At 48.8% G+C, this 25,894-nt stretch overlaps 1 protein-coding gene across 6 annotated transcripts in view; it reads right to left on the reverse strand.

The window, feature by feature from the left end:
• Positions 1 to 25,894, reverse strand: part of ASAP1 (ArfGAP with SH3 domain, ankyrin repeat and PH domain 1) — a 337,055-nt gene that overhangs the window by 23,855 nt on the left and 287,306 nt on the right. For all 6 annotated transcript variants that reach the window (XM_079112364.1, XM_079112361.1, XM_079112365.1 and 3 more), the window contains 9 exons: positions 21,078 to 21,241; positions 19,145 to 19,278; positions 17,198 to 17,289; positions 11,549 to 11,735; positions 11,227 to 11,312; positions 9,601 to 9,716; positions 9,391 to 9,458; positions 7,805 to 7,912; positions 5,515 to 5,743 (listed from right to left, as the gene is read on the reverse strand). In XM_079112364.1, the coding sequence (XP_078968490.1) occupies positions 5,515 to 5,743; positions 7,805 to 7,912; positions 9,391 to 9,458; positions 9,601 to 9,716; positions 11,227 to 11,312; positions 11,549 to 11,735; positions 17,198 to 17,289; positions 19,145 to 19,278; positions 21,078 to 21,241 (1,184 nt within the window). The remainder of the gene's footprint in view (positions 1 to 5,514; positions 5,744 to 7,804; positions 7,913 to 9,390; positions 9,459 to 9,600; positions 9,717 to 11,226; positions 11,313 to 11,548; positions 11,736 to 17,197; positions 17,290 to 19,144; positions 19,279 to 21,077; positions 21,242 to 25,894) is intronic.

Below are 25,894 nucleotides of genomic sequence, written 5' to 3' on the forward strand. Positions count from 1 at the left end.
AATAGATAAAGACACAATACTGCATATTTATGGAGAGAAGGACTCTGTTAGAAGGGGTGTTCACGTTCAGATGGGGAAGCGGCTCGGCAAGGTGAGTGCTGGGACACTTGAGGAAGTCAGCGGCAGGGCCAGCCAGGATTCTAGCATGAGGTGCCTGTCCTGGAACACACCGCTGTGAGCAGCTCTCTACACAGAAAAGAGCACGGGCTCTTCATTTGTCCTTCAGTCTCTGCATGACGGTGATGATCAAGAGAAAAGTACCAGGTTTGAGGGGCTGAGGGTGGGTTCTTTAACAGTCACTCACACATTCCTGAATGCGAGCACAACAAGGATTTTCTCTGCGTCCCTTTCCACACCCTGGCGGCCAGAAGACTCAGAAGGCCTGACTCAGTGGCCACTGCTGAGGGCAAAAGTCACAATGTTCCAGCCAGGGCTAGGTCACTTGTGTGATGGGGAGACAGACAAGGGCCAAGATGAGAACAAAACAACCCCTGAACACAAATCTAACATGGATCAAAGATGGCAGCCCACGGGCAGGTGGCAGTAAGGAGATAAAACACCCCAGGAAACTGCAGAGTCATCGGTAGGTAGGTGACTAATGCTCCTGCCGAGGCACTTCCGCCTCTGCATCACCTGCGCTGCACTCTCCCAAGGGCAGGCCTCTGCAGTGAGCCGAGGTGTCCCTGCTCCACTGGCTCTGACCTCTGAACTGCTGCTATGAGAGAAGAGGCGCAGGAATCCTTGCCCCGCTGTTTGGGTATAACTGGGGCAAACATTTCACACCCAGGTTTTTAGCAAGGCCACTCTCACCCTCTGGGACATAAGGCTCTTTTCACGAGTGTCTCCTCTTTGTTCTGGCCACCTCTCTTGGGATGTGCTCTCACTGGTCCTTCTTGTTCTGTTCATGCTTTAAGCACCGACACGGGCTGGTACCTACTCTGCTTTCTGCATGTGAAGGCACCTTGCTTCACACTGGCCTGTCACTGAGGGGTCCCGCCTCTTACCTGGGCAGTGAATGAGGACTTCCTTGCCCCTCTTCAGCACTGTGAGCAGCACCCCCTACTGGCCCGATGCCACACTCTAGTTTTTTCTCCCCTGGAGCGCCAACCTCTCCACTCCTGTTTTTCGGCCTCTGGAATACTGAGTACATGAGGTGGGACAGAGGAATCTCCTACTTGTTGAGTGCTCAGTGTGCTCTCTGCAGTGATCCTGCAAGCTAGACACATAATCCTTGTTTTTCAGACAAAGAGTGAAACTCCACAGGATCTGCTCAGTGCTGGCAGAGACGCAGAGAGAGGGCTGCCCTCATGAAGGATTGGCCTTTTGTGGGGCAAGGGAAAGGCAGCTTTTTGGAAGAAGAGAAGATGAAGTGTGAAGGCTTCTCAGGAGTTCACGGCTGCCCAGGCAGTGCGGTCTGGCCTGACACAGGCTAAGATACCTCGGAGGGTTTGTTTCTCTCTTGATTCTTACCATGCTTAGTGTCTTCTAACCTGAGAGCCAGGGCGGCATCTGGCTCGACAGCCTCCGTGGCACTGATCCTTCGTCAATAACGTCTACTCAGTATGCCGGGCACTGTGCCAGAAGCTCTGCTGGCTGCTCAGGCTGAGGCTGGAGCCTGCTCAGGGCGGGAAGCCTGCATTTCAGCTGACGTGGGAGATTCAGGGCGGCTCAGGGCAGACAGACCCGCCACTGACAGGCGAGCCGACACCAGCGACACTGGCGCAGGAGCGTTCTGTCAGCTCAGCCCACGGGAGTAAACTGTAATCTGCACATTGGTCGATCCCAAGCTTGAGCGGTCAGTTCTTTGAGATCAGATTTATCACTCGTTTACTTAACAAATCCTTTCTTTGAGCCCAAGTGCCTACACTGTGCTGGGTCTCACTGTTCGGAGCCCCTGTTAATTTAGCAAGCTGGGGTGACTTCATGGTTCCACAGAGGATGCCCTTCTAAATAGCTGAGGCACTGCAGAGGTACCAGTGCCAGCAGCGGACGCCATGGAGGACCAGGTGCCACGTGCTGGACAACACATTTTGTATACTTCTCATTTCAACTCCAAGAGATGGAGATGGGGCGGGGGCTCTGTGTCAGGTGTGAGTGTTGCCCCTGCTGCACAAACGGCACCAAATTGAACCATGGTGTAAAGTCACAGTTCTGAAACCTAACGTTAAATCCAACCAACAAATCGACCAAAACCAAGCAGGCCACGTGTGTCTCCAAGCCCCTGGTGTGCAGATGGGTCCTGGGGCACTGTGCTGTACCTGATGTCCTTCTACACTGGGTACCCCTTCTGCCACAGACTAACAACCTGAATATGATTCTCTCAGAGCAGTGCAGAGTTCTGCATTTTATAAAATGCTTTCTCCTTTTACTGTTGCATTTGATTTTTTTTTTTTTTTTTTTGCGGTGCTGGGGATTGAACCCAGGACCTTGTACGTGTGAGGTAAGCACTCTACTAACTGAGCTATACTCCCAGTCGTTTCATTGGACTAAAAAAAAATTTTTTTTAGTTGTAGATGGACACAATACCTTTATTTTATTTACTTTTACATGGTGCTAAGGGCAGAACCCAGTGCCTCACGTGTGCTAGGCCAGCGCTCCACCACTGAGCCCCAGACCAGCCTTGTCTCACTGCACTCTGACGATGACCCTGTGAGACAGGAGAGACAAAGATGGGCCGTGTTCCTCAGCACAGGAGAAACTGCAAGGTCTGCGCTGACAGGCCCGATGTTCTGTCCTATTGCAGCCTCCATGTGACCTGAAGTGATTTCCTTAACCATTCCAGGGCTCAGTTTCCTCATCTGTATAATGGGATACAGACTGTGGCGAATTTAAGCATCCTCGTAGCTCTAAAAAATAAATATCTAAATTCCACGCCGTAATTTTAACTTAAGGCTTGTTTTTTAAACGTAAAGCACGGGGCAGGGAGGAGCTGCTCCTCAGGAGTGGGAGATGTCTGTGCAGGTCATTCAGCAGCTTTCTTTTACTCTCTCTGGACTCACCTCTGAGAAGGCTTAGGCAGTACAAGGTGGCTGGGGAGGCTTAAGGAGGGTGAGCGTGGGGTTCTGAAGGGCCGGCTCTTCCGAGACCATGGGGAGCACTGCCCCAGCACGAGGGGCCCTGGCTGGCGGTGGTGCAGGTCAAGCCTCCCTGCATTGAGACAGCTGGAATTTCTTGACACTATTCCTGAGCTGGGTTCGGGAGAATTCCTTCTCCTGCTCCCCTCTGCCATCCTCTCATCTGTGGGGACTTGGTCACTAGTGACTGTTTCTGTCACACTGGAAGCCGTTATCCTTTCGATCCCTAAGTTGACGTGGAGACAACTTGTGCTGCAGAGACCACAGCTTCTTTGCCACGGAGAGTGAGCAACCTGAGCAGCTGCTCAAGACAGCCTTGCTCTCAGCAGATAGTCCTACCAGTTAGCAGAATGAAGGGACAAACGCACAAAAGGGGGCTGCAAAAAGGAACTCTCTGTGCCCAGAACATCGTCTGGTCTTTAACCACGTCTCCTCGGAACTCCTAGACACTACCAGTTTCCTAAATGTGAGGGCATGTGAGCCCAGCTCCATACTTCATGTCCTCATAAAAGGCACGAGAAGGCTGCACTCCTCACGACTCAGCAGCAGACAGCCCAAATCTGACGTCCTGCTACACACAGCCAGGAGGAATGTGCTGCGACCAGCAGGGAGGGGTCTACATTCAATAGTGGGCTCTTTTGGGAGGGGGAGGGATGAGCAGCCTGTCCTTAGCCGACCACAGTTGCTATGGCCAAGTCTCTGGGCCCTTGTTGCAGCAGCTGAATCACTAAATAAATTTAGTCTTTGTCTTTTGGGTCTTTGGTAAAGGACTTGTTAGAATTTATTCAAGGCAGGGGAGAGATGCTTGGCACTGAGCCAGAGAGTGTATTTTGTGGGTTTCTGTGTCCCCTTGAGACGAAGTTACAGAGGGGGTGGGAGAAGGTGGGGTGGTCTGTCGGCCCCCCAGGACTCTGAGAACAGATCCGTTCCAGAGTCTCAATGCCCCAGAGGCTGTGTGAACAGGTACAGGTGCTGCCTGTCTAGATAGGTCGTCACGTGGTAACTACAACTAGGGGACGTGGAGTTTGTCAGCCACTTCCTCCATCGTTTTATTTGGTTTGGAGGTTTCTCACTGTCCTCTCTGGGGTGCAGCAAGGGGGTCTCTGCCCTCGTCAGATGGCTGCTGACCTGACGGGCATGTGGTCACCCGAGGGAGGTGGCAGCAGGACACTCCCACTACACACCTGCAGCTGGACGTGCAACTGAGCTTGAGGTGTGTTCCAGCTCAGTGAAAGAAAGGCAGGGAACTCTGGTCTCCGTGTCTTTGGCTCACGTGTGCCATCACTGCCACGGCCACTGGTCATCTTTGATGACAACTATTCATGCCAGAGCCTTATTTTAACTTTTCTCCATTATTTTATGATCCATGAGGCCATTTGGGGTCTCTCTAGGAACACAGCTCTCATTTATAACACTGTTTCAATGAAGAATAAGCTCTGAAAAAACAGTTTTGAATAAAGCTCACATTTCCCAGAAAACAGCCTCTGTGTGATTCAAATAGGCAGGGCATTGTGCACCCAGGGGCCCTCGAAACCTGTGCTAGCACAGGCGGAGAGCGCAGGGAGAACCCTGCATTTGGAGTTTTTGGCAGAGGCCAAACTTGGAACTGCAGCTCTGGGTACCTCAACTGTGCCCTAGGCTTGGACGCCCCTCTGATGTTGGCATTTCTGTGCATCAACTTGTCCCTGTGCAGGTGGGAGCACCCTGACTTTCTGAGCCGGGCATACTGCATGGACAGAGGATACAGGATGAGAACTCTGCTTGAGCCAAGGAGCACAGAAACACTGTTCCAGGGAAGATTCCTCCCCGGATAGCATCCAGGGGAAAACATCCTCTTCAGAGTGTACAGGAATATAGGTGTTGGTCCCACAGGGCCTGGCTTAGAATCCAAGTAGCCGAGAACCTCAGGACAGCTGCCCCTCAGTGCCCCTGTCTGCGGGACTCTGGTGTCTACAGTGCCTACCTTATCTTGAGACCACAGGATGAGGCAGCTTTGCTGAGGGCCTTTCAAAGACAAGAGCAACTTGCTCACCAGCATTATTACTATTAGCATCTTCCACATGGGAGCATCTCAGTGCAGAGAAAAGTAACCTTTTAAGCAAACTGAAACTTCACCCTGTGTTACAAAGAGCACAGGTTTCGGAGCCATGCAGATCTCAGACTGAAACTCAATTCACCACTGAACTGGCTGTGTGACCTTAGACAAGTCACTCTAGCTCTCTGAGCCATATTTTCCTCTCCGGTGAGAGGGGCACAAAAGCACCTACTTCACAGGACCACTGTGAGGCTAACGTAAGACAATGTGTGCACAGTGCCCACCACTCTGCCTGTCCTTCACAACACATTCATCCTCTGCCCCTCAAGTGTATCTTGAATTCTTACCCAAGTTGGCCAGACTACCAGCTCTGAGGATGGAGCCAAAGCCCTCGCAAGCCCGTACCTTTCCCGGCATTCCTAGGAGGCAGAGGGGGAGCCTCTGCAGTGGGTGACGTGGGCGAGTCTGTGCTCGTGGAGGCAAAAATCTGGTTGGTGAAGGCCCCATAGGAGAGCCGCTGCTTGTCCCGCGGAGTGCCGAAGCCTGGCAGTGCCAGCTTGTCCTGTGGGGAGATGCTGGAGGAGTGGCAGAAGCTCTGGGGTCGGGGCGAGCGCTCCTTCTTGATCGGGCTCGGCTGGGAGATGAAAGGACAGGGGGTGAGATGGCGCCGAGGACGGTCCTCGCGGCTCAGGGAGGACCTCTGCGGGAGGGTGCAGGTGGTCGCCGGGTCCCCGCGCCCTCTGTGCCCTGAGAGCCTCGCGGCGACGAGGCGGTGTAAGGGAAGCCGCTCCACTTCCACTCTGCATGCCCCACAGCAACCACACTATGGGGCACTGCCCAGGGGTCAGCAGCTACCCAGAAGCACAGGGTGAGGCCACAGACCTGACCTTTAACGAATACCTTCCCGTGCAGGACATTTTCACCAACATTCCACACTACTTCCACTTCTCTAACACTGCGTCAAGTTCTTCCCCTGCTCAACCCTTTAATGTTGAAGTTCTCAATCTTTTTTTTTGTATCAGGATTGAACTGAGCCACATCCCCAGCTCTTTTTGAGACAGGGTCTTGCTAAGTGACTTAGGGCTGGCCTTGATCCTCCTGCCTCAGCCTCCTGAGTCGCTGGGATTGCAGGTGTGTACCACCATGCCCAGCTGAAGTTCTCCATCTTCATCTCTCTTTTTACACCTTCTTGGAAAGTAAACTCGTCCACACCACAGCTTTGAGGTGTCAACTGCACGTTGTTGACTCACAGATGTCCAAGTCCACCCCAACTTCTTGGCTTCAGACTATTTTTCATTGCCCATGCAGTGTCTCTGGTGCCCAGCTCAGAAACCCTGTCACCTGGAGCTCCAGGTCCTGCATGGACACTTCGGAAATGGCCCTCAAACCTGCTCCCAGTGCAGCTGCAATGTCCTGAACTCTCTCTCCTCGACTTTCTTACCTCCAGCCCATGTCCACACTGCAGCCAGAGCCGGCAGAGAACTTGCTTTCAGATAATAAACTGCTCTTGGCTTTTGGCTGCTTGGATAAAGACAAAAGGCACCTTTCCCATCAGAAGGCTGCACCTGTCTCGTGGCACTTCTTATGCCTCAGACCTGGGCTCTCCCAAGACCCCCCTGGAATGATGTGCTCCTCCCCACGTCTGTGCCTGGCAAGTGCCTCCTATCCTCAGAAACCCGTCTCCAGGGCTGCTTCCCTGGTACGGCCTACAGAGCTGGCCAAGGCGGAGGAGCTGCTCGGTCTTCTGAACATGTCTCAGAATTTCCCCAAACTCTCATTAAAAGTTATCACACTGTATGATACTGTATCTCCCTCTGATAAATTGAATGGCTTTAGGATCCGACATTCCTTGCATCCTGCCTGGCACGGAGGGAATGCCCAGCACATGTCTGATGAATAAACACAGGAAATGAACTCTAGAGCTGGTTAAGAATTACCCACGAGGGTCACAGGGAACTGGGTTTCATCCTGAGACCTATTCGTGAGCTGGGAGACGTCAGAGAAGTTGCTAAATTCTCTGTGCAGTTTTCTCTTCTGTAAAACGGAGACAATAACAATATCCCTATGGGCTTTTGGTTAAGATGGTTTAAAATAACATAGTACTTAACATAGCTTATCTCTTACTTAAGTTACTTCTTAAACCACAATTGTTAGAACGCATCCATCAGCTGTTCTGAAGTTTAATTTGATGGGTCGCCTTGGCTAGCCTATGGTATCCCAGTGTTTGGTCAAACACTGGTCTAGCTGCTGTATAGGTTTTTTTTTTTAATGTGATTACCGTGTAAGCCAGCAGTTTTGGATTACCCTCCATAATGTGAGAGGGCCTCATCCAGTGACTTGGTGGGTCGCAGTCAAGACTGAGGTCCCTGAAGAGCAAGGAACCTGCCTCCTGACTGCCTTCGGCCTCGGCGCTGCCGCAGCAAGTCCTGCTGGGATCTCCGGCCTGCGGCCTGCCAGCCCGCCATCACGTGAGCCATTCCTTGAAGCACATGACTCTCCCTCTTACTGGCTGTTTCCCTGGAGGACCCTGGCTGACTACAGCTGTTAAGTGGTGCCCAACGGGGATCCAACGCCAAGCGACACCTGGCACATCAGGTCATAAGACCAAAATGAACCCATGTCACAAAAAGAGGCTGCTGTCTGTCAGGGTGAACAACCAGGACAGGGTGGGGCTCGGGGCACCTTCCACACTTACTTTGTCATCCAGATCGTCATCGCTTTCATCCATCTCCTCCTGTCGAAGGTTCCACTCATACTCTACGTGGACATGTGGGTTGAACTTTCCAGATTTAGCCTGGGAAAGCTGGAGCAACAGCGAGCACACACTACTTCAGTTGAAAAGCTGAAACACCCAACGTCACACAGACACTGAGCAAAGCACACCTCGTTCCTGGCTGCCAGCGAGTCAACTGTAGCTGCACTGCAGGCTCAGCTGACGGACAGGCGGCTGCTGTGACAGGCTCAGGGACCCAAGGAGCTGCAGCAAAGCCTTTCTTACTTTAATTGGCTTTTCTCCAAAATTAAAAGCACTTTTAACATCATTAAAATAAACCTCAGAACTGTAGATTCCTGACTAGAAAACAAAATCAGGAGTCTGTCAAGTTTGAGAGATAGGCCTTTACAAAGTCCTGGCTGGTGGTCTTTACTTACTTACTCTTGGCGCCGGGGACTGAGCCCAGGCTAGCGCTCTGCCACAAGCCACGCCACAGCTCTTTACGTTTTCAGACAGGGTCTGAGTTACCCAGGTTGGCCTTGACCTTGTGATCCTCCTGCCTCAGAGTCCAGAGTAACTGGGATTACAGGAGGGTCATTTTGTATTCATAAAATGTGGGCAGGGATAAACGTCTTAAAGGATTGTTTTAAGAATAAAAAAGTAAATGTGGGGCCCGGAACCTGCACTCGCAGAGATTTGAGGGACTGTAACTTCTTCTTTCCTATCTCTGCCTTTCCCGAGTGCTATGGTTTACAGTCTGGCCCCTCTGGAGCTCATGCTGGAATTCGATCCCCATGGTGAGGTAGTAAGGGGTGGAGACTGACTCCGGTCATGGAGTTTAGGCGGGGCCTGCGGAGGTGACTGGGATTAAGCTCATCTCGGTGGATTCCCAAGACTGAAGACTGGTGGCTTCAGAAGAAGAGGGAGAGACACATGTGCTCCCAGTCTCTCATGTGACATCCTAGACCAGCGAGAAGGCCACCATAAGATGTGGCCCCTGGACCTGAACCAGATCTGAGAGCTGAAGAAATCCCTTTGGTAGTTCTTTGTAACTACCCAGACTTAGGAAATATGTTATTAGCAATGGAAAAACAGACTGAGACACTATGGTCAGGAGCACATACAGACACGAAGGCCCAGGTGATTATGCCAGAGCTAGTGGGGTCCAAGGGCCAGCGTGCACAGCCGGGTGGGGAGCAGCTGGGGGAGCCACGTACTCAGCACCTGAAAACCATCACGCTGCTTCACCTGCCAGCTTTGAAAGTGGTTTCCCCAACAATTCTCCACTGGTAGCTGCAGAGCAAGCCTAAGGGACACGACCTCAATCCTCAGCCCTTTCTGGCATTAACACTTCTCAATCCCACGTCACCACCGCATTCAAAAGACATGCAGATGACAAATTTGTCATTTTACCACTTTTTCCAAACACAGCTTATTTAGTGCTTGTCTGAATTTCTTTAGCAAACATTTAAAGAAATGAATCTGCTTCATCTCCAATTCCAGTTTCTCAAAATGACCCTTTCAAGCTACTGATGTTTAAAAAATCTCCTATTCCACGTTTTGCTCACCAGATCTTCGCACTGGGAAGCTTTGAGCCTCTTTGCTATGTCCAAGGCAGTTTCTCCAGCTTGGTTAACTGAAACAGGGAAAAATTGCATGGTCATCCACATACCTTGAGAGGCAAGGAACAATAACAAGTCCCACCAAACATGTACGTCTCAGTCCTACTGGACAAATGTGCTGAGAATGGCTACCCAGAGATAGCGAGGCAGGTTTACCAATGTCCACGGTGGGCTTGCTCCTCAGCAGCAGCTTCAGGCACTCAGGCTTACTGTACATGCTGCAGTAGTGCAGAACCGTGTTTCCCAGGGACGTCTGCTTGTCCAGGTTCCCACTGAAAAACCACAATATTACTGTAAGAACTGACTTCCCCGACAACTTGGACTGTGTGCCACAGAAGTTCCTCCCTCTTCTGTGGGGGCTCTGTACCCACGTTTCAGGAATTCCACAGATTCCTGGAACTACAAATGATACTAAACCCTACAAGGACCATGTATTTTTTCCATACATATACATGCCTGGGGATAAAGCTTAATTTATAAATGAGGCACAGCAAGAGATTAACAACAACAATAAAAGAGTAATTGCAACAATATGCTATAATGAAAGTTACATAAGACTTATGCATTATTTATTTCTAGAATTTTCAGACCATGATTGACCATGGGTAACTGACAACTCAGAAAGTGAAACTGCAGACAGAGGGAACTACTACTGTAATCACTTGTTTCTTTTTTCTGTTTTGAGACAGGGCCGAACTATGTTGTCTATGCTGTTCAGGCTGGCCTTGAACTTGTGATTCTCCCCGCTCAGACTCTCGAGCAGCTGGGACAAGAGGATGTCCCACCAGGCCCAGCCTTAGAATAACTTGTTTCTGTGCTCATAACTGACTCAAATTTGAGACCTTATTATTAACAGGGAAAATCATGTTTCTAACATCACACCTGAATTTACACCAATTTACTAATAGGAACCATCAGCATTCATTGAGAGCCCCCGACGGGGCAGACGCTGTCTCTTAGCTTCTGCAGGCACAGCTCATTTAATCTCACGAGTACTGTTCAGGGCCTCTGCTGCAGAGATGAGAAACCAAGGTTCAGAGAGGCTGTGCTTGCTTTCGACAATCACTGAGACAGGGACGGGCAGTGGGGACGTGAACACAGGGTCTTGTCTGGAGCCCGTGTTCTCTGCCACACACTGCTCGCTCTGCGGAGGAAGCCTGGGCCCGTACAGTCGGCTCCCATGCACGCACCAGTCTTCCCACTCAGCGACTCCCTCGGATGAGGTCCAGCTCTGGCAGTTTGCTGCTTCCAGAACAGCCCAACAGAGAATTCGGCAGATACCACCTCCTGTGTTCCATGTCACACTCCTACCACATGCCCCTGATTTGAATGAACTAGAATCCAGCCATGCACGCTGCTGCTCCCTTACACTCAGCTTATAAACAAGGAGAACTCAACAAAACGTGGCTGGCCTTGCTGTCAAGTCTTCCTGCAACTTGCCCTAGCGCAGCAGGTTTCTGGACAGAGAGACAGGATCTTACATCTCTCGAGGCCAGGGGCTGGGAGCCTAGAGCCTGGGAAACCTACCCGGCGCCTCCCTTTCTGTGAACCGAGTTTCACCAGAACACAGCCACGCTCGCTCACTGCTGTCTCCGGCTGCTCTCACTCCACAATGGCTGAAGTGAACAGCTGCAACAGAGCACTCGTGCCTCACGAAGCCTAAGCTTTTTGTTATCTGACTTGTTAAAGAAAAAGCTTGCTAAGTCCTGATCTAGGCCACTGACAGGACTGATGTGTGCTAATCTGTAAGTCGTATTAGTTCAACAACAAAAAAAGCCATACCAGTTTTGCACAAGGAAGTCAACTAAATGGAGAGATGTCTGGTCTGCAGTTCGGACGGCAAGATGAAGGGCGGTCTCCCCGAGCTCCTAAGGAGGGAAGAGTAAGTGTAAATTGGGTGAGAATAGGCCTGCTTGCCACCAGCAGCTTCAGCTACATCCATGACTAAGCAATTATTAAGAGCACCCCTTTCAGTCTTGAATTCTCAAGATCTAAACGTGTTCACACAATCCACGTGCAAGGATCTTGTCACATTGTGTCACAGTAACATAAGGGATCACCTGACCAACTGACTTTTTGTACTATGACTTTAGCAAGGCCTTACCTGCCCAGGTTCCAGCAGTGGTTCCATGAGCTCCACCCCCTCTGCATAGACTTGAATTAGTGCAAGTAGATCCCTGGATTTGATGGCCTCCAGCAACTCACTCAGCTTAGCTGAGGAGGAGAGGCAGGTCTTCCTTGAGAACCTGTGGTCTACATACTTCGCAGTGATGTACTCTTTCCGTACGGTCCTACAGCAGATCAAAAGAAAACGACCCAAGAACTTGACTTTTCAACAACTAAAGGTTTCACATTGTTCTGACAGACACTCCTCTTTTGAGAATAGCTCTTAAGAGCCATTAAGATGTGGTTCTTTTCGATATTCAAACAAACCAGGTTTTAGACCAAGTTATTACAAGGGAGAAGGAAGAAACTGAGCATATATACATATAGTGAGCATATATATATATATATATATATATTATATAACTGAGTGTGTGTATATATATGTGTGTGTAAAAAAATACATATATATATATACACACACACACTTGCAGGTAATGTGCAGTTACAAAATTAACGGCTTACAGATCATAATGATTTTTTCCCACCGTGAGATCGAGAAATCTATTAACACTTCAAACTCAGATTCATATAAACATTTACAGAAGTTTAAAGATTAAGAAAGTTAAATCTGGGCTGGGGCTCTAGCTCAGTGGTAGAGCGCTAGCCTAGCATGTATGAGGCACTGGGTTCGATCCTCAGCACCGCATTAAAAAAAAAATAATAAAGATATTTGTCTATCTACACCAAAAAATATTTTTAAAAGAAGTTTAAAAATCCTGACTGATTAAGTTTTTAGAGCCTTGAGAAAAGGATTTTCGTCTTCTGATATAATATCCTATTTTATAGTGAGGTCACTGAGGTTCAGAAAGGCCGTCGTCAAAGTAACTCCCGCAGGCCCACACTGAGCTGCAGCAGAATGAAGAGGACTCTCTTGTCCGCAGCCTGCCTGGGACGGCCAGCCCAAGGTCTGAGTGGTCGTGACACTTCTTGAACAGTCACCCTTGCTACTTCAGTTCATGTGGTCCTGGTGCGACTAAGCCCACCTCCCAGCCATGTGAAAATATGACCTAAGTGGCACGATGGTTATCTTTGCCCCTTTTAGGAGAAAACTGAAACAGAAGTCGGCTCAGAGGAAAGGCAACAAGAGCTAGGGAGGCAGAGCTAGGGTCCAGATGGTAATGTCTGCCGTTCCGGATCTAGCTGTACCTGAACCCATCCCTTCTATTTCCTGGTTACATGAGCCAGTTAATAAAAAGACATCGAGAGAGTTTGAATTCCTCTCCTAGTTCTATAGCATACCGAGTCGTATGCCCTTGGGTAAAGTACTTCATCTTCATGAGCTTCTGGTTTTTTATCTGAAAATGGTGACAAAAATCACTGGCATATTTTTTGGTTGTTGATGGACCTTTATTTTATTCATTTATTTATATGTGGTGCTAAGGATCCAACCCAGTGCCTCACACATGCTAGGCAAGTGCTCTGCCACTGAGCCACAACCCCAGGCCCTCATTGGCATATTTTGAATTCCAGAAAGTACAGCAGCTAATAGGTGCTTTCTTCCTTCAGAGATGGCTCACTCTCAAGAGGTATAAGGTTCCTTGCTCAGAAATAGCCACAGCACCTGCGGTAACTGCTGCTGCCCCCCTGGCCTTCTACACCATTCAGAACTGGACAGATGCCTTTTTTTTTCCCCACTCAGGGTTGACAGTCAAGAGTTGAGCGTGGTGATGACGGACGCAGCTGTTGGTCTTTTCTCAACTTGTACAGTGATCTGCTGATTCTGCTCTGTAACCAAGGTCTTGTACTCAGGGTGTCTTTTATGCTCAGGTCAAAGTCCTTTTAGGATGGCCACAGTCTAATGTGTTAGAAGACTTCTAGAGAGGGCTGTGGGTAACTCAGTGGTAGAGTGCTTACCCAGCATGCAAGAGAATCTGGAATGCGCCCCCAATAAAAAAAGAAGGAAAAAAAATCTCCAGATAGGTGAGAGAATGACCTAAGCCTGGCTTCTGGTCCCCTTGCTCCATGTGACTTAAATGAAGCATGAAGGCAGCTACTGTGCAGAGCACCAGGCTGAAGACTGACAGCTTGCTACCTGCGTGGCCCTGGTTAAGCCACGTTCTGGACGTGCCTGCTTCTTATCTGTGAGCTACTCCTGATCACCCTGCCTTACACGCCACCTTCCAGGGATGTGAGAGAAGGTACAGAACAGTGATGCATGGGTTAGGGCCTCCTTTGAAAGCTGCCTTCCTTTTGCCACCAGAAGGCAGAACAAGGATCAGCACTGGGGAGGGGCAGGGAGGGAGACCTCTGGTGTTTGAAGCTAATTTTCAGCAAGATCTGCAGGTAGTACCCAGGTGCTGGGAGGACATGCAGACACCAGTGACCATCTGGCAGAAATGATGCAGCCGGCACTCAGGTATCATACCACCTGGGCCACCCCGAGATCTCCTCCACCCTCGGTCCCTCATTCCATGGCCACAGAAAGCGCGTGGTTTCTCACTAGGCAGGATACGTTCGACTCTTCAGGGCTCTTGGTTTTAGTCCCTTGGCAGTCACGGGTTGTGACGCTGGGTTCTGGGGACTGGCGAGAATAGTGGTCTCGAGTCTGGATACCAGAGCGCCCCTCCTAGGGCTGGTAGAGAGACTTCCCCCAAACCTGGCCCTCCCCATCCACTGTGCTGCCCTCCATGGAACTGGCCACGTACCTCGGGGTCTCCTTCTAATGAGCTCCTCCAACCCACACTCTCGCTCTCCAGCAGGCCCGTCTGCTCCCTTTGGAACACACTGCCCCCTGCGTCCCCCCCCCCCCCCCCCCCCGCACTGTGCCTCGCTTCTCAGTGATCTGGCACACCGTGCTCCCACCTGCCCCCAAGGTCTGTCCTTCACCACTGGCCACAGCTGGCTTTCTCGACCTCAGGAGTAGGGACATTTTGGGCTGTGTCAACTCCTCGCTGTGAACAGCTTTCCTACGCACTGTAGCACGCTGAGCAGTGCCCCTGGCCTCTGTCCACTGGGACCAGGGGCACCTGCCTAGGTCGTGACACCAGAATGTCTCCAGACACAATCAAGTGTCCTCTGGTGGCAGGGACAGTCACCCCTGAGAACTGCTGTGCTAAAATGACCATTAAAAACAGAACTCGGATCACCAAGCCTGTCCTGGTCAGACCCTCTCAACCACCACAGCCTGCAGGGCCACCTGTGACCTGGCCCTGCCTCTGCTTCGCAAGCTGTCTCCACGATCTGCCTCCTGCTCGGCCCTTCCCATCACACCTGCCTCTGTGTCACAGCTGAGAATGGCCACACCTGGCCTGCACCACTGTCCAGTGGCCTGGCCACCATCCCCTGCTCACCTACCTGCAGCTCTCCACTCTAGCTGTCCCATCCTGCCCCAAAACCTACTCGTGCTCCTGTTTTCTCTTTGTGACACCTAATTCTAGGAGAAATTATACTATTTACTTTAATATTCTGTTTTCTTCTCCCTAGTCAGAACGTAAGGACAGGAACTCTGTCTTGTTACTGTACCTTTAGCACCTAACGCTATGCCCAGAGCATAGAAGCACAGAAGTGGCCAGATAAGAATTTACTGAATGAGCTGGGCAGGTGGCAAATGCCTGAAATCCCAGCTACTCAGGAGACTGGGGCAGGAGGACTGCAAATTCAAGGCCAGTCTGAGCAACTTAGACTGTCTCAAAAGAAACAAAGAAAGTGTTTGCTGAGTGCAGAAATAAATGTTATAGAAGGTTCACTTTATTTCTCTGGGTAGCTGTCCAAATAATAAATAAAATAAATACTTATATAACACTGAGTGCTGCCCCCAAGCATTTTTTATTCAAGCCTTACCACCACCTCAGAGGTAGACCCAGTTTTTAGCTGAGCAAACTGAGGCAGAAGCCTCGCCTAAGGTGGCCAGCAGGGTGGCGCTGTGCAGTCCAGCAGCCTGGCTGCACACTCTCCCAGCAAAGTCTTAGGTCTGGGGTGCAGACATTTAGGAGCAGTGGTGTGGGCGAGCCGGCTCCTGCGTGTGCTCAAGCCCGGCGGCGAGAAGGTTGGTGAGGCGGCTCAGACCTTCTGAGTTCAGGGCGGCTCGATGATCAAGTCAGCTTCTCAGTGTGACCTGCTCTTATTAGTGTGGAAAAGACATTGGCGGTTCTTGTGACGGGATAATACTTGAACGCGGCTGCCAAGCAAGACCACCTCCGTGTTAGGTGGGGTGCTATCCAAGCCCTTCTCCTGTGACGCCACCCAGTTACTAACCGCTTTGTCCCTTGGGTTGCACCTATGCTACCCTCCAGGCTCCAGGACCGGGGGCAGCCTGAACGTGACCACTAATAATTTCAGTGGTTTCTCCCATCTGGTGTCGAAGGAAGGGTGTACCTACTCCCAGCCTTCCTCCTCCAAGGCCTTCTCTGACCACTGGGGGAAGCGTCAGTCTCTCGCCTACCCATACGCGGCACTTAGAACACTTGACTCGTGGGGGCTGAGGGCGCGGCTCTGGGGAGTGTGACTGCCACGCACAGGGCCCTGGGTTTAATTGGATTTAAACAGTTTTAATGGACTGATAGATTTACATGGCTCCGACATAAAAGTGGTATCAAAGGGTACAGAAGTCTCACACCCACTCCTGCCCAGAGCATGCAATTTTATTGATTTCCTGTAAGCTTTCAAGTGTTGTTCAAGCAAATGTTAAGTTCAAATAAATATATACGTTCATGAATCTTTTACTACCCGAATCTAAGATCTGGGTAGTGAGCAGCGAAGGCCTTGGGAGGAATTATAAACGGACTGAGCCAGATTTCAGTTCCCGAGGTTGAACATGTGCCTGGAAAGGGACGGTGTGCTCTGGCACCCCTCTTCCCCCAGGGCAGTGTTTGGTTCAGCGCTCTGAATCCTGCTTTCTTTTATGTCACGATACTCCCCATCATGCTCAGTTTCGTGACTGTGCCCTAACATTCACTCAGAGGCACACCACAGGGTACTTGCTTTGTTTTCAATCTTTGCCTGCTACAGAGGAGGGATCAATTCCCAGAAGTGGGACAGTTGAGTCGAAGGGAAACAGACTCATAGCTTTGGAAAGTACAGCTAATTCCTTTCTTAGAGTGCACCATTTTGTTCCTCCACCAGCAACAAGTTAGACAGAATGTCTGCTTCCCCACGACGTGCTGAGTCGGGCGGTGAGCATCTGAGTTTTGCCAATCTGATAGGAATCTCTCTCTCTCTCCAGCACCAGAGATTGAACCAAGAGTACTCTACTACTGAGCTGCAAACCCCATTCTCCTGCTTTTTTGACAGGGGCTTGCTGCGCGGCTAGGCTGGCCTTGGACTTGAGCTCCTCCTGGCTCCTGAGTCTCCGGGATCGTAGGCGAGCACCACAGCGCCCGGCTCCAGCAATCTTCACAACACGCCATGCTACGAGTAGAGCAAACACCCTCACCCTTACAACGTGCTACGCCCCACCGAACAGCTACACCGACCCGGGGAAGCTGAGGGTGGAAAGGATCTATGGATTCCAGAAACACACTTCAAGATAACTCTTCTTTGCACTGTTTTTCCCTGATGATGGGAAAACATAACCTCTAAGACAACTTTTGGGGTGGATAGGAAAACAATTTTAGAACAGTGAAGAATTTAGTACATTAGAGATACTTACATATCACTTGAAGGGGTGGGTTTTGGTGAAGGGCTAGGTAAATTTGCTTCCATAATATCATTAAAACTATTATTTCCTACATTCTTGGCCAGCTGCAACATAAACAAAACACAATATAGTAAGGTCTTTTAGTTAAAAGCTTCCTATTATTAAGTTTTGAGATTTCTGAATGTATACTTTCCTTCATTTGACTCAGGATATAAACCGTCCATTCAACTGGTCAACAAAAATTTACTGAGCATCTACTTACTACGTGCCAGGCACTGAATCAGAGAAATGGGTGAGCCATTGACAAGAAAATCAATCATGTCTACAAATACCAAATATTAAGTGGTGAATGCCAGAATAGAACAGGGTCTGGTCCTACCCACAGATAAACCCTCTGACATCAGGGAGAGAAAGCACCATCTCTGAGTACAGGCTGAACTTCCAATGCATGGATACCCCAGCTCGGCCCCTCTTTATAATAAAATTCACTCCTCATGGGCAGAAAAGTAGGATTACGTTTTATGTTTGGGTATAGATTAAGACACTACAGGAAACTACTGAGGGCCTGGGAAACATTTTGTTTCTGGGTTCAAGTATCTCCAAGAAAATCTGTCCTGCGGGCCCCTTTGGTCATTCACATGACATCGAGAAGAAGGTGAAGACGCACTGTTCTCTGGGTAGACAACTCGTGGGCTTGCTGCACATCAAGTGTTCAGTACCCGGCCTTCCCCTTTCCAGGTGCTGGACCAGGTTTCATTTCTAGCAGTCAAGGAGATGGGGTGGACCGACTGTGCACTCCAGGTAATGGGTCTGAGCCTTTCTCTGCAAGCCTGAGTGAAGCAGGAGCCCCTGACCAGCACCAGCTCCTACTTTCTGAAGGAGGAAGACACGCAACACGAGGCGGATCACCCTGCTCAGAGGGTGCTCAGCTGGGGAGGGCTGCCCTGACTTTGGGGTACTTTCTCTGGACATGGCCAGTGATAAGCTAGGTATTCAGCCTGCTTTGAGCTCTAGTTCACTCGGAGCTGCTCCAGGGAGACCCTTCTGTCCACATTTTACTTTTATTTCACTTTACATACAAAGGCCTTCTCTTAGTGCACCAAGGTTAAAAATGTGCAGAACAGGGATTATGGCCACAAGGCACCACGCAGATAGCACCTGGGCCTTCTGTTCCGTTCCTCGATGTATTTACTGCAGGGCCAATTAAACCTGGATCTGATAAGGGCTCAAAATGTGGGTGAATCATGATGGGAGGAGCAGTGATTAAAGAAAAACAAATTTAGTGTTCATAAACTTTTGTTTTCATATCAGAAAGCTAAGCAACACAAATTCATATCATTTATTCCATTATGAAGTAAGGAAGTCATGGGTTAAGGAGTAACTGGTTCTGTGACAGTTATTAATAGGCCACTTCTAAGTCACATGTTCTTTTATGAACATAGAAACAGTACAAATTGAGAAAAACTTTTGAGTCATTATTATTATTTTTTTCTCTGAGGCGCTGGGGATTCGAACTGTGGCCCTTGCGCGTGCTAGGCGAGCGCTCTCCAAGAGGAGCTATTTCTTCAGCTCCAGTCATTATTTTTAATAACAGAAGTCATTGGGTAATGTGAACAGGTGATTTTAACTTATTATAGAGAAGCATATAAAAACGAACTCCTAAACTTAAAAAGCAGCTTTAAAACAAAAAACCCTGAACAGCTTTGAAAAAGCCCAACCCAGAAGAGCACCCGTTTCATTGAGATCATTACAGAAGCATATGAGTTGCTATTTTTCAAACAGAAAGTAGAAACAGTAAACATTACATGTAAAAAAGATAAAAAATTATCTACTGAAACTCATAAAATCCAGGAATTAGAATTGTTTGTACTCAGCAGACAAAAATCCCAAAGCAATATATTAAATGTATTCATGAAAATAAACTTCAAGTTCTCTTTCAAAGAAAAGGTTACAACTTACCAAGAGTTCAGAAGTTCCTAATTTGTCTAGTTCCAAAGACTGAATGCGAGAAATATGAACCCCCATTTCCCTATGGATGCCGGAACATTCTATACAGGTCAAAATACCCAGGTTGGTTGAAAGCCACGTGGGTTCTGTGGAAACAATGTGATGAGACAAATAAGATATCTAATTGAGCATGCAACTACAGAGAAAGCTGAGTATAAAACTTGTAAGGAACTATGAGGAAGACTTGAATTGTGAGGAAGAAACGGATACTAGGGGTTATTTTAAAACTTTCATTTTGATACTGAAGCAAGCCCCTTGTCCTCACAGAAATGCAAAGATGACTTTTCCTGAGATCCTCTGAACCATCGCAGGAGGAGGGACAGAAGGCGAACCCAGTCCTCTCATCAGGGTCTGCACGCTAAGCTATTAATTAACTTCACATTATAAGCTGCTGTGACCCAGTTCTTGGTTATGACTTCTCCATAAGTCCTTTGTGGTAATTAGACAGCTGTAAAGCTGAACACCGCTTCTTTCAATGACCTAGGGATTTCCCCCTATGATCCTGAAGGGCGCCAGGACAGTGGGAATACTTATTTCTATGTCACTCAAGTCTTTGGCACTCTCATTGTTTCTTTATTATTTTTTGAAAATTTGTTCTTTTAGATATACATGGCAGTAGAGTGTATTTTATCATATATACATGGAGTATAACTTATTCTAATTAAGATTGCATTCTTGTGGTTGTACATGATGTGGATAAAGAAAATGGTATATATTCACAAAGGAATATTACTCAGCCATAAAGATGATTATGGCATTTGCTGGTAAATGGATGGAACTGGAGACTATCATGCTACGTGAAAAAAGCCAATCCTCAAAACCAAAGGCCAAATGTCCTTTCTGATATTTGGATGCTGACTCACAATAGGTGTGCGTATGGGTTCACTGGGTTGGTAGTGGGGGGAAGGGGAGGAAGGGGTGATGGGAAGGACAGTAGAATGAATGGGACATCACTTTCCTGTGTTCATGTATGAACACATGACCAGTGAAACTCCACATCATGTACAAACACAGGAGTTTCTTTTTGATTGGTCAACACCTGAGTGGTTACTCCTCCTCTGCCATTTCCTCTGAGTCACTATCATACACACACCTGAAAATGGTAGAAAACCTGTGACTCTGAGGTGCTTAAGGCATCCTGTGAAGTCCAGGGTCACAAGCGGAAGTCGATCATAATACCTGGGAATACTGAGTTTGGCTCTCTGTTCTCACCTCTACTGGCTGTGACCTTGAGCAAATCACCTTGTCTGAGTCCCAGTATTCTCATCGGTCAAATGGGGACATCAGTATCTTGCTCAGTGTCTCTGAAGCTTCCGTGCGATAATGTAAATAGAAGCTCAAGCACAGTCCTCAGCAGAGGGGAAGCACTCTGCCAAGGTCAGCTTGCAACACCTTGGTGATACAGTATTCCCAGGAGCAGAAGTCTGCGGGAGGGGTGCATCCTGAGCAGCAGAGGCTGGGGAGGACTTCAGGGGTCACATGTCGGTGGACTTCACACAGATGTGGTACGAGCCCTGCTACTGGGGCTTATCATCCTGACTGCAGGTCAGAATGGTGGAGGGACTGGACCCGAGATCATCCAGGCCCCAAGGGCAGGCTGGTGCTCTCAAACAGGCCTCCGCGTCTGTGCTCTTCCCACAGTGACCATGGTGTTTATTTAACTGACCCTCGTTGGAAAGGGAGCAAGCACGGCCATCAAGGAGAACAGGAGGGCGCCTTCCAGGTAGAGAAAGGGCACAGGAGGGAGCAGCTAAGGGTGGGACGCTCACGAGGGAACAGGCACCGTGAGCGTGTCCAACAGCACCCACGGGAGGCGAGGCTCGTCTTACTTTCTGCGTGGGCAGGTGGACGTCTGACAGGTCAGTTCACGCCCGGGGACAAGTACCTGAGGAGCCACAGTCGCAGCAGACGTCGTTCCCAGGGAGCCGCTGGACCTCTTCGATGATGGCCTTGGTCAGGTCTTCCAGGCTGTTCTCCCCCGTGCTCTGCTCGCCTCGGAAGGCCATGGTCAGGGCCTCCTCCTTGCTGTTGGTCAGCACCGATATCCACCTGCGGTCGGAGCAGCAGAGGCCGGCCTTCAGCAGGGCGCGGCCGCCGCCCTCTCCCTCCGCCACTAACCACCGCTTTCACCAGGAATTCCCAAGAGGCCCGCCCCCGCCATGCCCCTCGTAGCCACTAAGTGAGGACAAACGAGAGAAAAGCTCGAAGGGAAGACGCGAGAGTGGAAAGCGACAGGAGGGAGAGGGACGGACGAGGGAAGCAGGCGCCACGGCCGGACCTGCGTCCTCGCGGGGTGCCTTGCTCCTATGAGGACAGAATGAAGGGTGGCCAGAGGGACCGGCGAGGGCCCCGAGGGGAGGCGGGCGTGGGGCAGAGCTCGCAGAGCACGTGCCCTGTGCGAGTCTGTCTGCGAGGATTCGCAAGTGGAAACGAGGGAACGTCACGCTGGCAGCCGAACGTCTACGCCGAGAAAGGAACGTGGACATGGAAAGAGCGACGAGCGCGCCGCCTGGCTTCTCACGCAGCAGGAGCCTCGCAGGCACCCCCAGAACCTTCACTACCAGCCAACGTGTAAAACCACCCAGAAGCCCCACGACGGGGCGCCCGTTCATAAAGCCCGAAATGACCAAGGGGAATCACGAAGCGAGCCCGATTTCAGGCACATGCCAGTGACTTGGGAGGCCGAGGCAGGAGGATCACAGGATCTAGGCCAGCCTTAGTCATCTAGGGTGACCCTGTCTCAAAAAATAAAAAGGGCTGGAATGTAGCAATCGAGTTCAATTCCCACTACTGGAGAGAAAACAAAGTGAAACCTGGCAAACTTAGTCCCATGGCAGGGATCTTGAGTGGTCTGGTGGCAGCTGCCCCTTTTAGAAGGGGCACGAAACTTGGGTTTGCTGCAGTCCCCACTGGCCTACTTCCTTAAGTGAGGACATCTGACTGCACTGACTTTTGAAGTTGAGACTCAGGAAGTAAATTAACTGTGATCAAGGATTCGGGGAGCAAGCAAAGCACTGACCTGCGGGGGCGGCTGGAGGTGATCTCATGGGAAACAGGGGGATCCCAATCAAATCCTAATCCATTCACGGAAAGCCAAAGGGAATCCACCAGTGACAATGCCCCCTACCTTAGACACATGTTGGGTGCACGCAAGCAGATTTTAACTGCCCTAAGTAGTTCAGAGAACTTGTGAAAAATAACTAATTATGTAAAAACTCCAGATTTTTAAATTTTATCAACAAAATGTGATAATAAATATATACAACTGTATTTATCCATTGATTTTCTTCCATATTTTTATTGGTGCACAACTACATTAATAGTGGGACTTGTTCCACATTCATACACACACACACAAAATAAAAATAAAATTTGGCCAATACTTATTCCCAGTATTTCCCCTTTTCCCTTCACTGGGTGCCTTTCTTCTACTTTACCGATCTCCTTCCCCTCCACCTTTTCCTTTCTCCTCTCTAGCTCCCACATGAGAGAAAACATACAACCCTATACTTTGAGTCTGGCTTATTTCGCTTAACACAATGGTCTCAAGCTCCATCCATTGTCCTGAAAATGACAATTTCATTATTTTTTTATGACTGAATAAAACTCCATTGTGCGTATATGCCACATCTTCTTTATTCATCCATCCACTGAGGGACACCTAGGCTGGTTCCATATTGTAAGTTTGGCTATCGAGAGTTGTGCTGCTATAAACATGGGTATGCACAGATTAGTAAAGTATGACTTTAGTTCTTTAAGATAAATACCAAGGAGCAGTACAGCTGGGTCATATGGTGGTTCCCTCCCTAGTGTTCTGAGGAACCTTCATACCAATTTCCATGGTGGTTTTACTAATTTACAATCCCACTAGTGTTGTAAAAGTGTTCCTTTTCCTCCACCTCCTCTCCAGAACTATTATTTGTGTTCTTGATGGCTATCATTATAACTGGTGTGAGATGAAATACTCAGTTTTGATTTGCATTTCCCTAATAGCTAATTGTTGAGCATTTTTTCAAGTACTTTGTCAACTACTTGTATTTCTTCTTTTGAGGAAGAATCTGTGTAGTCATGTGCCCACTTATTAAAGTTTTTTTTGGGGTGGGGTTTTGATTTCTTCATATAGTCTGGATATTAATTCTGTCTTAAGAGTAGTTGGCAAAGATTTTCTCCCATTTCATAGGTTCTCTCTTCTTGTTTCCTTTGCTGTGATTTTTAACTTGATATCATTGCACTTACTAACTCTTGGCATTATTCCTGAGCTTTGGGGTTCTGAGAAACTCACTGCCTGTGCCTGTACCCAGGAGTGTTGACCCTATGTTTTCTTCTAGGAGTTGCATAGTTTCTGGCTTCATTTCTAAGTTCTTGATCCATTTTGAGTTGATTTTTGTACAGGGTGAAAGATGGGTCCAGTCTCATTCTTGCACACACAGATAACCAGTTTCCCAGTTCCATTTGTTAAAAAGTCTCTTTTCTCCAGGGCATGTTTTTGGCACCCCTGTCGAGGACCAGACCACCGCGGAGGCGGGGGCTCGTCTCTGTGTCTTCTATTCTCTACCATGTCTATGAGGTTGTCTCTGAGAGATTTTCTTTAGGGAAAAAACTGATGAGGGAAAGCTCGTCTCTGTTTTTATGTAATTTTCCTAACTAAAATAAGCTTGTATTACTTTAACAAATGAGGAAGAAAAGGTCAAATTTTTAAAAAGATCATGAAAAACACTGCCAACCACTGCTTGTGTTCAAAACAAATGCTTGTCTTCAAAATGTCTTACAGAGGTTTAGAACTGAGTATGTCCAGTATGTTTTTTCCTTTTAAAAAATATCTTTAGCTGTACCTGGACACAGCAACTATTTTTATGTGGTGCTGAGGATCGAACCCAGTGCCTCATGTGTGTGAGAGAAGTGCTCCACTGCTCAGCCCCAGACCAAGCCCAAGTAATGTTTTTTTTTTTTCGGTATATTTTATGTTGAAACTGACACAAAGCAAAGCACCATCTACAAAAATTTTGAATAATAGGGAAAGTGTGAGAATTAAAAACCTAACTGCTCAGAGCGTGGGCGTGCAAGGCACACCTTTGACTCTAGGTGGCGCTCACCTCCAGTACATTATGATCCACCTGCACAGCTTCACTTTCGTACTGCTATGCAGAAAGCACCACTTCAGTCAGAACCAATGCCTAAGAATGGGCAGGGCATGCGACACATTTTAAATTAAACAGTATTTTAAATTATTTAGTCTCAAATTAGAAACCAGGAATTATTTTCTTAAACTCAGTGGCTTGGAAGGCTGAGGCAGGAGGACTGTGTGTTCAAAGCCAGCCTCAGCAAAAGCGAGGCACTAAGCAACACAGTGAGACCCTGTCTCTAAATAAAATATAAAATAGGACTGTGGATGTGGCTCAGTGGTCAAGTGCCCCTGGAGTTCAATCCCTGGTACTCAAAAAACAAAACAAAGCAAAAACGATTCAAGAAACTGGGTACCACAGAAGTAGCCACTGTGCAGCCCCCTGCCTGGACTGCTATTACTGCATCCTCCCTGAGGCAGACATTCCAGTTCGCTCTCCTCAGGTACCACGATGTTCGGCTCCCTACTGTGGGCCAGTCTCCACCATGTGTCAAGAACTTATGATTTTGAAACAGAATTCCCTGAGAGCCTGGAGGCTGGGGTGAAGATGCCTGAGAGATGAGGAAACAGAAGCCGGGAAGGTATGAGACTTGCCCAGGGCCCTATGACTAGACTAAGAGACTGGGAGGAAAAGCACTTAGTGGACCACTTTTCAGAGTTTCTTCATCCCAGGGCTCAGGATAAAACAAAGAAGTTTGTCAGGATAATCAGAAAAAAATACAATTAAGTCTCCAGAGGAAGTAATTCAGATTTGGTGGAATGGAATGGTTACACTTCCAAAGGGTCAAGAGTCAAAGTAGGACTGGGGTTGTGGCTCGGTGGTGGAGCACTTGCATAGCACTTGGGAGGTCCTGGGTTCGATCCTCAGCACCGTGTAAAAATAAAAAAATAAGGTGCGGAGTCCATCGACAGAAAAAAAAACATTAAAAAAAAAGTCAAAATAACTATTTCTGACAATATTTTTGAACTTTTAAATTATTTTAAAGTAATGGACATAAAAAAGTCTAAGAAGCAATATATAATCGTATTTTAATACTTTAAAAATCAGTTTGAGTTCTACAAGATAAAAAATAAATCGCCACTCTGCGAGGAGCTTCACACGTTTCCTCCTCACTCACAAAATCTTGCGCGTGGAGACGCGTCCCGTCCCTCCCCTAAGCTTACTGAGGGGACGGCTGTGACCCAGCAATCTGCCTGAGGTCAGAGGCGCTGTCAGCAGAGCCTGGAGGCAAGGCCACGCGGCTGCCTGGACGCACACGCCCCTCGCTTGGTGAGAAGGGATTTGTTTCACTTGGTCCCACTGGGCAGTTTCGCGCTGGGTGGGAACTCCATGACGCAGTGCCTCGCCTCCGTGTGGACCGAGGTAGAGCAGAGCCGAGGCTTCCCCGGGGACGCACTCTGGTGTGAGTCACCTCCCACCTGTGGCCCGCCTCTGCCAGCACCTGAAGAGGCTGTAGGTGACAGTGCCAGGGCGGACCAAGCAACCTTTTCACTGAAGAGTGCCGAGCCCCCCAGGCAGGAAACCCGGACCTCGCTAACGAATGGGGCTGACCCCCTGGAGGCCTCAGGCCTGGTTTGGA

The sequence above is a fragment of the Sciurus vulgaris genome (genome assembly GCF_902686455.1).
Source record: "Sciurus vulgaris genome assembly, chromosome: 1".
NCBI classification, from domain to species: Eukaryota; Metazoa; Chordata; class Mammalia; order Rodentia; family Sciuridae; genus Sciurus; species Sciurus vulgaris.